The sequence below is a fragment of the Acomys minous genome, assembly GCF_964271855.1.
Source record: "Acomys minous genome assembly, chromosome: 15".
In the NCBI taxonomy this organism is placed as follows: domain Eukaryota; kingdom Metazoa; phylum Chordata; class Mammalia; order Rodentia; family Muridae; genus Acomys; species Acomys minous.
Genome location: NC_140497.1, coordinates 58,313,387 through 58,326,170, shown reverse-complemented (window position 1 = coordinate 58,326,170; position 12,784 = coordinate 58,313,387). Strand labels below are relative to the sequence as shown.

Here is a 12,784-nt window from a genome sequence, read left to right as displayed (position 1 = left end):
TGTCTGTCTGTCTGTCTGTCTGTCTGTCTCCCTCTCTCTCTCTCTCTCTCTCTCTCTCTCTCTCTCTCTCTCTCTCCCTCCCTCCCTCCCTCCCTCTCTCTCTTCCTCTCTCCCTCCCTCCCTCCCTCCCTAGTTGTGGATCCAGATCTAGAACTCTCAGCTACCATATCTGCCTGGGTGCTAGTGTGCTCTCTATCATGATGCTAATGCACTGTATCTGAAACTGTAAGCCGGCCCCAGTTAAGTGTCTTTTTATAAGTGTTATCTTGGACATGGTGTCTCTTCACAGCAGTAGAACCCTGGCTAAGACCATGGCTTCCAATCTTTCCTCACCTCAAATAATAGATGGTTCTTTCTGAATGCATCTTCATGCGTGAACATAATAAAAAATTAAGTCCCTGGGAGAGGAATTGCTGTGTCAGATGCAGCTTGAGTTTTGATAGGCGCCACCAAATCACATCCTGCGTTGATGAAAGCAGTTTCCTCTCCAAACAGCCTGAGCATGCCTGACACCCCATGGCCAAGTCAAAAGCGTATGTTTTCAGACCTCCAGGTTTCTTTCAGTCTGAGTCTATAAAAATTTATATTGGTCAGTTGACTCACAAGTCCCTATACCTCCTAGGAATCATACACACACCCCACTCTGGCCTCTAAGAGCACACACACATAAAATAAAACTTCAAAAGGAAACCTATCTCAGTCCAACTTTAATCTGATTTCCTCTGGCTATAAGCAAGGTTTGCCCGTAGCTTTATCTCTCCCTTATCAATGTTCCTGCCCAGTGCTCACCCAGCACGATCATTAATCAAGAAATGTCTCCACGCACAGTGGTCTCACTTGACCAGTAAGTATCAAGAAACTGGGATCTTCCACTGAGCAAACGCTAGCCCTTCCAGATGTGTGGTGAGATGCGCAAATAATAGTCTGTACAGTGCTTCATCTCTGAGATATTTGAAGAGACTTAGAATATGTAAAAACAAACAGACAAACTTAGGACTCCTGTAAGAAAAGCAAGAATAGGCTGGAGATGAGGTCAGAACACTGACATACCTGCTGTAACCATGGCTACTGCACCCTGTGTTTTGCCCGATGGAAAGAGCTACACAAAGTTCAAGACAAACTGCCTCTCAGCAGCACCCTGTTAGACTCTGGCCTTCCTAGAGTGATGGGGATCAGAAAGTGTGGGAAGGGGAGACGTCACTTGTGCCTTTGCACTGAAGACCCCAGATGCCATATAGGGCAGCAGAGACAGCAGTGGGATTGGGAGGATGGTGGCCCAAGTCTGTGGGAAAAGAAGACTCAGGAAGGGCTTTCCAGCAAGAACTCAGGAAAGAGGTCAGTAAGACAGCCGCCTCCAGACAGAACTAAATATGGGCCTGCAGGGTATGTAGGTCACGGAGAGGAAAGTGCTAAGCCCCGTCCATCAAAGCAGAGGTGATGTCACCTAACATCGCCCTTACTCTACAGAGATGCCTCCAGTGCTCTGTGACCCAGTTCCCAGCGTGACCTGGGTCAGATTCCTACTGCCGTCCCAGCCTCTCTTTCTGACATGGTCATACATGGAGTGGGAGGGAGGGATGAGCTTGGGTGCCTACAGCCACTGCAAATAGACACTCCCACTCCCGGAGGGAGGGACTGAGTCCCAGAATGTTCAGAGACCATCTTCTTGTTTATAGCAAAACGACAAGGCTTTGTTTCCTACCACCCTTCCTACATAATAAAATTGCCACTTTAAATCTAGATCGAGCACTTGGTGAGGGACATGGGTTGGAGAACTGGGTGGAGAGGCAAGGCATTACTAGATCACTGCATGAGTCCAAGGTGGAAGCCATGTGCCGTTACAGAAGTAGGGAGGACGGCAAATCTAGAAGAAGCCAAGTGGGGGGAGGCGCGGTCAACACGATCAAAACACATTGTATGAAATTCTCAGCAAACTCATAAAAATATTTTTAAAGTCTCAAGGTTGTCTTATAATCTTGCACACACAAAAGCAATAGCCGTTGCTCAGTATCAAACTAAACTCGCTTTGCTTCCTTTGATGTCGATAAAACTGTCTCCACACACAGCGGACAAGGGCTTTAACTCACTGCACACTGCTCTGTCTTCCCAGGCATCCTATAAGCCGCTGCTGAAGCAGGTTGTGGAGGAAATATTTAACCCCGAGAAGCCAGACCCCGTTGACATTGAGCATATTTCCTCAGGCCTCACTGACCTCCTCAAAACTGGATTCAGCATGTTCCTGAAGGTAAGAGCCCGTGAATGGGTCATCCTGAGCATCAGGTGTTCGCTTTGCTGAGCACAGGTGTGCCAGCACACTGTTAGCCCTGCCCAGTGCCGGGGACACAACGGTCTACCAGCAAGGCAGTCTTTGCTGACCGTTTGGTGGAGTGCCACCTGAGCTCACGGTCTCCTCCAGCCTCTTTGGAGTCTTGTGATGTCTCCCCAACAACACATACACCGGAGGTGGAGACCACGGGCATCCTCAAGAGCACCACTGACTGGAAAGCATCTGTACTCATGATCTGTTTGTTAGCAGTGTGAGCACATATCCTCCACTGGGCTTAGTGGAGTCCTTTGCTCTCAGTTCTAGAACTTACTCGAAGGGTGTTGGGCAACTCTGCATACTCCCACCGTCACCCCCAAGACTTAATTAGAGATGGTTTTTGTTATGGTCCAGCAGACTCCTTGAATTTCTCTGGCTTATGTCTGGGGTGGGTCAGGATGACTGAGCAACCTTTAAAGTAGGGATGAAAGGAGGAGAAAGTACACAAATGTCATCTATTTTTAAGCCGCTGTAAAGTTTCTAAATTTAAAAGGATCTAAACAAGATTGCAGACTGACCTCCCAGGCTGTGCCCGTATTTCAGCAGTAATAACTCTTGGAAATAACAGAATGTGTTGCCAGCTTCAAAGAGTCTTTGAAATCATGAATTAATCTGCATAAAAGATCCAGCTTTTCAGAGTTTAATAAAAGCATATTCCAGGAAAACTGGCCCATCCCAAAAGCTAGGGAGGACAGACACCGGGCATCAGACTGTAAGCCAAGCAGTAATTGACTGGAGTGGCCCTCTGCGCTTTGTTCAGCTGTCTGCAATACAGCAGCTTATGACATGAGGCTGGCTACCCGCTTCCTTTCTCTGTTTCTTTTCTCTCTATTTCTTTCTTTTTAGTAAAGCAACACAGCTCAGCTTCTTAAGGTATAAAGGGCTCCTCGCTGAGTCTAAGCCCAGAGTTGTTGGCTCACTCTCTGCCCCTCTGTCCTGAGTAGCTCTTCCTGGTGGCCATTTGCTTGTAAGAGAGGGCAGGTTTTTGAGAGGTGGGAGTGAATAAAAAGAGAACAGGAAAGAGAGTTTGCAACAGCAGTAACGTATAGGATATACATGGTTTCCAATCCTCCACACTTAAGTACTTCCTCTACAAGCTTGGGCACCAGTGGTGAGCATGGACTCTGTTAGGAAGTTAGTTGTCTGTTGACTGCCCGGGTGCATTTTTGGTCACTGTCCCATGAATTGAGAGCTGTCACATTTGAAGTCACCCCTGTAAGTGCTCAGCCATTCCATCTCCTATGTGGCCTTGCCTAGGGAATTTGAGACCCTGATGGGTGAGCACGGGAAATGGGTATTCAGCCTATTGTTGGTAATTCTTCCCAGCAACCAGCTGGCCTGAGAGAGAAGGCTCCTGGGAGCTGCTATAATATCTCAAAAAGCCACCCTGAGAAGGAGGCAAAACTAGACAGGACTTCCATTGCACTGCACTGCCTGATGAGAGGGAAGGAGCTGGGATACAGATGCCTCAAGGGCGGTGCCAACAGTACCCAGGCATCCCATAGTTGTACCCACAGTCCACATGGCCCAGCCAGCCAGCGTGTTGCCATCCACTCTCCTGTCCATCCTCGTGACAACCTTAGCGGGTAGCTCCTTCCTTATCCCCACTTTGCCCAGTGAGGAAACCGAGGCCCCACATGGCTAAGCAGTGAATGCAAGTTTCCAAAAGCCTGGCATTTCATCTCATGCTCTCCTATTTTCACATGGTTTCGAAAGAGCACACTGGAAACGGCAACCCCAGGATGTGTCGTCTAGTCGCCCCCACTCCAGAGCACCTGCCTGCCCACAGCATTCTGTGGCCCCTTTGCCCGGCCAGGCGTGTTCTTGGCAGTTAAGCATTCTGAGTTGTTGATTCTGGTGTTCTTTGGGGTTACTCAGCTCCCTTTGCTTTCCTGAATCGGGGCAGCTCCGCCAGTCCATGGTCCATACAGTCCATGGCCACCACCGGATGCCCAAGCTGGTAGAGGAAGAGGGTCTCTGCCTGCACTGGTCGAGGGCCATGATGTGAAAGAGATCACGCCAGGCTCAGGGGCGCCTGCCATGGCTCAGACTGCTTTTGTGCGACTTAGGGCCGGGTCTCCAGCCACGGATGGCCTTGCCCTATGCTGTGTTCTAGAATCTGTTCCCTATTTTCTCATTCAAGACTTGTTAGTGCTGAGCCAGAAAGAAACAAAGAGGCAGAAGTTGATGAAATAAAGTCCTCCACGGGGAGTCCTTCCCATGCATGGCTACTGTTGTGCAAAGGGGAACATTTTCAAAATTTAACTTGAGTTGGAAGGGAGGTGCTGGTCTACCTCTGGTGAGGCCTTTCTCTGCACTCAGAGATATTTCCTGCTGACTTGGTGTGACCCAGAGGCAGCCTGCCAATGATGTGGAACATGAGAGTAGACTGGAGACATGACCAAATATATATATATATCACAGGGAGGCAAGGCCACAATCATGGTGTGAGCCACATAGCGTGTACCAGAAACAATACAGAAAAAGGTGGTCCTGGCCCTGTGTGTCTCCCTTGGGACTCTATATCTTTTGTACATACTCTGTGGCTGTAATTATAAAGTGTTTTTATAAATATGTGTCTTAGTTATCTTCCTCCAGGCTGATGTCTTTCAAAGTAGTGTGCTTCTAAAATACACAACATAGCCCAGTGCACGTCAGTAGGTGAAGGCAGTTTGAAGGACTGTAGTGAGCGCTGCACAGGGAAACAGACTGGACCGGAACTCATTACGTCGAGTTAGGTGAAACAGCACAGCCCCACCTCTATCTACACATGCATGACTTGCACTTCCCGGTACAGGTCTGAGACTGGAAATATGGCTGGAGCCTGGAGGGCTGATTTGGGTTTTTATCATCTGGATCCTCAGCACTTGACCCTCTTGTATACAACAGGTGCTGGGGTGGGGGTCAGAGAACACAGGTTACAAAACTCATTCAGCATAGCTTGGAGCCATTAGCTTCTCTTTCCAACTGCACTAGACCCACCGAGTATAGGGAATGTTTTCTGAGACTTCCACTGAAAATCTGAAATCACAGGTACACACCCTGTGCTTGTTCACATTTGTACCATAGACACGCAAACATCTTTTATCACAGATACATGATGTCTTTCTTGACCAAGCAAATGGCATGTGTTCGGGTCATACTGTGTGCACTTTGCAAGTGTGACAGTAAGCCTAACACTGGTTTCTTTTCCTTTCTTCACATTCCCAATGGTTGAAGATTTGTTCTTAGCATACATCTTAGCAACCTCCACAGACAATTACATATTTCCTCATCAAGCCAAGAACTTTCATCTTCCCACTTAAGGGAAGCATGTTACAGTTTCCTTTGGCTTATCAGATTTGCACCCTGCTTTCAGGACAATTTGTACTTTAGGAGCATAATCAAGTAAATTAAGAGGCGCTTGAGCCCAGCAATTTGATGCAGCCACGGTCAGTTGATAATCCAGATGGCCTCTCGGTGACTAAAGAGGAGGTGCATGTACAGTGTAGGGACTCTGGACAAAGGGCTGTTTCGTTTCCAAGATGGAGCGAGTAGGGCAAGATTTCATCTCACTTCTCAGAACCACTTGCAACTTAAAACTAAAGAGATTGGTTTCTAGAAGTTTCTTTTCATACTGTAAATGACTGAAACTGTGGAACACAAAACCTCAGATAAGGAAGAACTGCTGCCTGGTCCTTAAAATCTGAAGCTTCATTTAGAATTTCCACAAGTGAGCAGTGCTGTGGGTCGGCTCCAGTGAGCCTCCTCGGCTGCCCACATCCTCTGGCACAACAGCTGCTGAGCAAGGCGACCCCAACCACACAGCCATGTCATGGAGATGGAAGCACGCCTGCACTCTGTCTCCTTTCCACACCACAGTATCGACGACGTTGTTTCCCCCACCCCCCACCCCAGCGCTTCTCCTCCCTGGTGTTAGTAGGATGGAAAATTCAGTGTGTCTGGAGAAGAAATCTCCAACAGAGTGGTAGCTAGGGGAGGCTTGGGGTCTCTTCTCCACTTCACATGTATTCTCTAGTTTGATTTGCTGAAAAATACGTGGCTCTCCCACCTGTAGTTCTTCCCCTGCATCTAGAACATACTCTAGGAGCTTCCTTCTAGGGTCTGGCGGCAGCGGTGGGGGTGGAGACAAAGAGCCACGCCTGCATCAGACTGTGTGAGACTCTCTCAGCCCCTCTATGCCTGTCCTCTCCTGTCTAAACGGGGATGGCAGTGGAGCTGTTGTGAGCGACGTCAGGGCGTGCTCAGCAGTCAGCACCAGGCCGGCATGTGACTGTACACGGTGGCTTCTCACTGTGATGCTGTGCTCCTTGCCAGACTGTAGCTCTTAAGGAAGAGCCACACTGGGTGTCTTTGTACCCTAAACATAGCCAGTGTTGGGTGGACGCACAAGTGAGGCTGGAAGATGGTGAGTTTGGGGCTAGCCTGGGATAGTAACAAGGACCTATCCTTGAGAAAGAAGAGGAACGGAGGAATCTGTGGTTATGCTTGTAATCCTAGCATCAGGAGGTAAAGGATTGTGAGTTCAAGGACAGCCTGGGTTACATAGCGAGCTTCAGGCCAACCTAGACTGCATTGTAAGACCCTGTCTCAAAAATTAAAATAGCAAAAGCAAGTAGAAGGAAAAAAAGAATGATAGAAAATCTTTTAAAATGAAGATAAAGAAGAGACTAGATGCGCCGCCTGCAAACCAAAGTCACAGAATTGCAAATTTCTTACGGTTCACACTTGCCAGGAGAGAAGCTTCTCCTTTTCCTTCTGGCATGTCTCTGGAGCCATGCTCATGGTCTGCGATGTTCTTTTCCAGACCCTGTGTCTTGCCACTGTGAGCCTGACTCATTGCTATCTGCAGTCTTGGTGATATTACTTATCTCTCTTTGAGCAAACCACGAGAAGCCAGTAAGATATGCGTGCCATGGCCACCCTGGACACAGAGGCCAATCCCAGCATGCCCCAGGTCCTGAGTGTCCCAGAGCCCTTCTGCAACATATTCGGGGAGGGGGGGCCAGCAAGATATGCATCCCAGCATGCTTCAGGTCCTGATTGTCCCAGAGCCCTTCTGCACCAAAGAGCTCTCTTTAAGGATTTGCTGCCGCCTCCCTGCAGACACTGGGACGTGCCCCCTCAACTCAGTTTCACTTGCAGGCATACATTTCCATAGGCCAAAATAGTTAAGAAAAAAGTGACACGTATCTGTCTAATATTCTCTGAGTCAGACAAATTCTCCGTGGGTGAGGGAGTTCTGACAGCAGGGCCTTGACTCCCTGGGTCAGAACTTCATTGTGTCATAGTATAGACAGTTAAAGCGCTCTTCTCAGGGCTCCGCGCTACAATTCAGGGGCCGGGCAAGTCTTCCATCCCCACTGGTTCTGGTTATTTGGTATCAAGTATGCATTCATCCTGAACCACTGGCTCATACGAGTACTAACCATTCATTCTGTGCAGAAGGTTGCAGTCTGGGCAGAGCTCCACATGGCAGGATCTGTCTCCCAAGTGGCTCTTCTACACAGTTAGTGACACAAAGCCAAGCTGGGAACTCCAAAGGACCTCTGGTCCAGGACCTCAGCTCCTCTGCATGGTGCCAGTGTTCTAAAGGGGACAGCCAAGGGAAAGGCATTGGCTGCCATGGCCTAAAAGTCACGTAGCATCATTAACACAACAGTCCACCTGTCAGGGCAGTCTGCTTCAAAGAAATAAAAACTGCATTCTTTCTCTTGAAAAGGGACCCAATAGCGTGTGGAGCAGGAAGTATTGTCATGGCCACTTTTGAAAAATACAGTCTGTACTTGGGTAAATCCACCTCATCTGGCTATCCAGGGCAGTAAGGGCAGCCCTAACTGACCCTAGGTTTCTTTCTCTCTTAGAATACATTGAAATAATTTTCTGACCTGAGTTCAAAGTTGATGATACCAGGAAGGCTGTAATGAAATAACAATCCTTGCTATTTGTCCATTCTTTAAACAATCTATTAAAAAAAAAGAACTTCCTGCATGAGAAGCTGAGGAGAGCAAGCATGCCCCACTCTCTAAGAAGGGCCAGTCAGTCCGGCTAGTTCTCAGCCAGAGGAAGGATTTGTGACTAGTCACTAGGCTGTCATCCTCCTGGGACAGACAACCCAGTGAGTGTGGTCCACGGAGCTGGGAGGAACAGCATGGCTGAAGCTGGCATGGAAAAGCCCAGCTCCCTGATGGACCCCCGCGCAGAGCAACTGGAGGTTCCCTAACAAAAGCTTGGTATGGACCTAATGAATCAGTCAGAAGAGACTTTCCCCTTTCGCTAGAATGGAAATTTAATTTAAAACTAGCACATCTAATAGGCAGCACTTTGAAAGTGCATTTTTGAAATCTGTGGCTTGAGTTGCAGCCCCCGATAGTTAAACACTTCGTATCTACCCCCACGCGATTGACCCTCGGCTTGTTTTGACTAAAGGACACGATCCGTCAAGATGCTTTCTTGGCTGGAATTAGCATGAAGAGGGCAGGTGTTATCTGGTGAAATGGCACGAGGTCCTCTTCCCTCCCTCTCGGTGTGCTTTAAGACTTTCTGTTGCTGTAATTGTCCCATTTCTCATGTGGCCATGCTTAATTGGAAAAGGACTCATGACAAAGATTCAGGCCCCATGTCTGAGTTGATGTGACAGCCTTGTGGCCTGGAGACAGGAAAAAGCCCACATGAAGGAACAGCACCCACGCAGGCCTTAGAAGCAGTCAAAGCTGTGCGGGCAGATTCCAACAGGTCACAGCAACTTAGTCAAAGAAAGGCTGATTTAGTGTAAGCACCAAAGGATGTCCAGGGACCCCCAAAGTCAGCAATGCAGAAGGATTAGAACCAAGAACCGGAAAGCCATCTGGCACGCGAGACTCACTGTGCTCGGAGAAGAGCCTAAATGGTGCTCAGCACATTGTAGGTGCTCAAGCGAAACTGGGTGGATGCACGGCTGACTGTCCAGCCATGGCTTCTGGTTCTCCTTCATAGCCAGCAAGTGCTCACCAGAGCCTCATCTGTCTCAGAAGGACTCCTGAGTACTGGTAGCCCAGTCGGGCTTAGTCCCTCATTCCACGACCAGACATCTGTGTCTGGACAGCGAAGTCACACTACACTCCCATGGCCACCACAGCCCACTCTGAGCTGAGGGCAGATGATTGGATTGCAGATATCACTGTCATCCAAAGATGCTTCACGGGAGGCGGGAGCAAGTGCTGGGTGTCTTGTGAGGGATGACATCAGAGCCTTCAGCTGTGAGAGCTGAGCAGCCCTCACAGGTCATCTAGACCCACTCCTTATTACTCAGATGTGAAAAACGAGACTTGGCGAGAGAAACTGTTGGATGGGGTCCACTGTACTTGATGGCATTTCTGATTAGAAGAAAATATGCCAGCCCTGGGCTGCTTGGCTAAGTGAGCACAAGTCCTCCTAGCAACCATTCTTAACCATTGTTCAAATTCTTCTAAGTTGTGCTGCATACCGTGCGGCAGGGCTTGATGTATATCTAGCATCAGCTAAGCCTATCCCAAGAGTTATAATGAAGTGGGCTTTTGTATGACTTACTTAGCACAAGCAAAACCTAGACTCCACCCTTTGCCTGATAGGGAACAGAGGCTATTGTAGGTAAGGGAGACATAGATACCTGGACGCCTGCCTGCTGGAGCACAGCTCGCCTCATGTGGTTCTCGGTATGTTGAGGACTACTACAAGGAAGAGGGGAAAGTGGTGTGAGGAGTGGGTGAAGGAGCACCAGGGAAATCTGTTGGAGCCAGAGGCCGTTAGACATTGTCTGTAGGAGCCAGGCACAGAGTGCGAGACGCCATGGTACTTGGAGTACGGTCATCCCAATGCCTGGGGCTGAAGTGGCCAGTGGAGGGGAAGAGAGTACAATGGCAGACAAGCAGGAGCTGAAGACAGATCAAGGGCTAAAAATGTACATTTTTTTAAACCAAATTTTATAAAAAAAAAAAAAAAACAAAGAGTTTCTTGTGCTAATCAGTTTGTGTCAAATTGTCACAAACTCCTCCTGGGAAGAAGAAACCACCATTAAAGAATTGCCCCTATCTGATTGGTAATGGTTTGTGTGAGAGGGCCCAGCCCACTGTAGGAGGTGCTATCCCTGGGCAGATAGTCCCAGTTGTGTGAGGAAGCCATGGAAAACAAGCCAGTCAACAGCGTTCCTCCATGTCTCTGACTCTGTCTGTTCCAGTCTGATTCCTGTCCTGACTCCCTTAGTGATGGGTGTGACCAGGACTTAGAAGCCAATAAGCCCATTGCTCCCCAATCGGTTTTTGCTCAGTGTTTCATCCCAGCAACAGACAGCAAGCTAGAACAGTACCCCTGAGTGATGTTTGGGACTATGTAACAAGTTGCTATGCGGTCCGTAAGGCTTGCCCTGGCAGCATTGACAGAAGAGAGACCAGGATGAGCCTGGAACCGGATGAGGCAGGAGAGAGAAGAAGAGACTCTGAACTGAGGCAGGGCTGAGGGGGAGGGGACCAGGAAGAGCCACTGTAGCTATCCCAGGATGAGTATTGATCGGTTGCATATGGCAGCAAGTTGTCCAGGGCCTCTTGTGCATTCTAGAATACCTAAGTGGACAGGCTGAGGTTGTCCTCATTGAACAGCAGAAATAGAAGACAGAGTAAATGGCTGGGGCTTGTTAGGTTTAGGGGGTGGTGAGATACCTCTGTAGCCCAGCAGCCAGGGCCAACAGTACAAGCTAGAGCCATTGGCCATGAGGTGTAGGTAGGGCTAGCATCACCAAGAAGGTGTCGAGAGAAGAGAAAGGGCTAACATCCAGAGCATGCAGGACCACTGGAGGTAAGGAAACAAGAAGACCACAGAAGAGGGGCCTGGGAGGAAAGGGAACTTAGAAGGGCTTAGAAAGGAAGGCAAGGAGAAGGTTGAGGAAAGAAGAGGCTATGACTGCTGAGATACAGCATGGCTTCTCGACAATAGAATGGCTCTGGTTGCCTGGCAACCTCCCACAATACAACTGAGTCCTATGAGGACCAGATATTTGGCTGTTGTTTCTAAAGAACTTAACATACAGTTTTATTTTATTTTATTTTATTTTTTAAGATTTATTTATTTATTATGTATACAGATTTCATTATAGATGGTTGTGAGCCAACATGTGGCCACTGGGAATCGAACCCATGACCTTCAGAAGAACAGTCAGTGCTCTCAACTTCTGAGCCACCTCTCCAGCCCCAACATGGAGTTGTAAGAGGTGAGAGTAGACACGCTTAGTTTGGAGCACTGGTTTCTCAATGGCAGTGTGTACCTTACAAGGCCGAGCACTTCCCTCCAGCTCCTCTGTGAGGTGGACCCAGATTTCAGTCTTCACCACAGCGCAGCTGCTTAGAGCTCAGCGACATCGTGAAGTCTCGCTGTCTCTGTCTGCCAATGGGCCACTTGTCTAAGCTGAGATTCCGGGAAGGGCGGTGGACAGTGCCTGGAGCCCTCTGCTGCCTGCCTTCCCTCCTTCCTGTCTTCCATCCTGTCTCCTTTCTCCTTCCCTTCTCTCTCTCCCACCTTCCTCCTCTCCCCCCTCCCCCTCCTTCCTCCCTTTCCTCTGCACTCTCCACCCTCCGCCCTTGCCAGTCTACTTACTTTCATCCATTCTCCTGCCCCCATGTGTACATTAAAGCACAAGCTGTGTGCCATGGGGACTCTGCTCCATTCTATGCACCGCTGAGTCCCGGTCCCTTGAGCAGTGCCTCCCACTTCCCATAGCAGTTGCTCAATAAATATCTGTTGAATAGATAACAGGCAAGTAAACAGCACAGTGTTAGAGAAGTGTTTGGCGGTGGTGATGCTGTGCATGGCTCCTGACGGCCATTTTCATGGGTCTTGCTGCGGCCTGGGCCTCTCTCGCTGCCTCTGTAGAGCACTGCTCACTACTGGAGAATGAGGAGCCTGGTTGTGCCTACTCAGAAGATTAGTGAGGCACAGATAAAAAGAAAAATGAATAAAGAAGCAATATGCAGGGAGGACTCAGCAGCAGGATTCCCAGAATTCCTGAACAGTCCCTAACGTAACAGGTGACAAGGTCCCACCTTGACATCTCCTTCACTGAAGCCAATCCAGACATCAGAGTGCTCCCAAAACCCATACCTGCAGAGGCCGCATAGCCTGCACTGGAAAGCTAGGTGCAGTGGGGCAGAGAGCCAGAGCCCCTGACCAGAGCCAACACCCTCAAATCCCAGCCTTCAGAGGCTCCTCAAGTGACAGAGAACAGAGACTCTTCCCGCTTTATTACCCCCTGAATGTGCGGTGACATGCTGTGACAAGCTTTCATCTTCAGATTGTCACTCACCACAGGGACTAACACACAGACAGGACACAGTCATGTGCAGCTGCCTATGAGGAATGCGGGATTAGGATGGAAATGGCTCCACTTCCCAGCTGCCTGCTGGCTTGCCACGCTCTGAAGAGAAAGCCTGGTATCAACACACAAATCTGAACTGA

At 49.0% G+C, this 12,784-nt stretch overlaps 1 protein-coding gene across 1 annotated transcript in view; it reads left to right on the top strand.

Moving 5' to 3' along the window:
- Positions 1-12,784, top strand: part of SCFD2 (sec1 family domain containing 2) — a 315,820-nt gene that overhangs the window by 289,663 nt on the left and 13,373 nt on the right. Inside the window, 1 exon segment of the mRNA XM_084759717.1 lies at positions 2,111-2,245. Within this exon segment, the coding sequence (XP_084615843.1) occupies positions 2,111-2,245 (135 nt within the window).